Genomic DNA, 246 nt, shown 5'->3' on the forward strand with positions numbered 1-246 from the left:
CCGCCTCTCGTAGAGGTCCCTGGTGTCCTCGAAGCCTCTCCTGTCATAGTAGCTTTCGTAATCCTGCAACACAGATAAAGAAACATATTGTTACGGACGATCACAACTATATAACAAATTTCTGTTCTTTCTGTTTTTCTTCTTGCCCTTACTAAATACTTCTATTCTCAACAGTTACTAAAATAAGAAAAAGAGAACTACTTACTCCAAAGCGGCCACCACCCATTAACCGGTCCCGAAGGAACG

General features: G+C 41.9%; 1 protein-coding gene across 1 annotated transcript in view; it reads right to left on the reverse strand.

Annotated features, from left to right (window-relative positions):
• Window positions 1–246, reverse strand: part of LOC100744215 (RNA-binding protein lark) — an 8043-nt gene that overhangs the window by 4816 nt on the left and 2981 nt on the right. Inside the window, 2 exon segments of the mRNA XM_024369073.2 lie at window positions 1–63; window positions 206–246. The exon segment at window positions 1–63 is cut by the window's left edge and continues 18 nt beyond it. Coding sequence (XP_024224841.1) covers window positions 1–63; window positions 206–246 — 104 coding nt within the window.

The sequence above is a fragment of the Bombus impatiens genome, unplaced genomic scaffold (genome assembly GCF_000188095.3).
Source record: "Bombus impatiens unplaced genomic scaffold, BIMP_2.2 scf_0517, whole genome shotgun sequence".
NCBI classification, from domain to species: domain Eukaryota; kingdom Metazoa; phylum Arthropoda; class Insecta; order Hymenoptera; family Apidae; genus Bombus; species Bombus impatiens.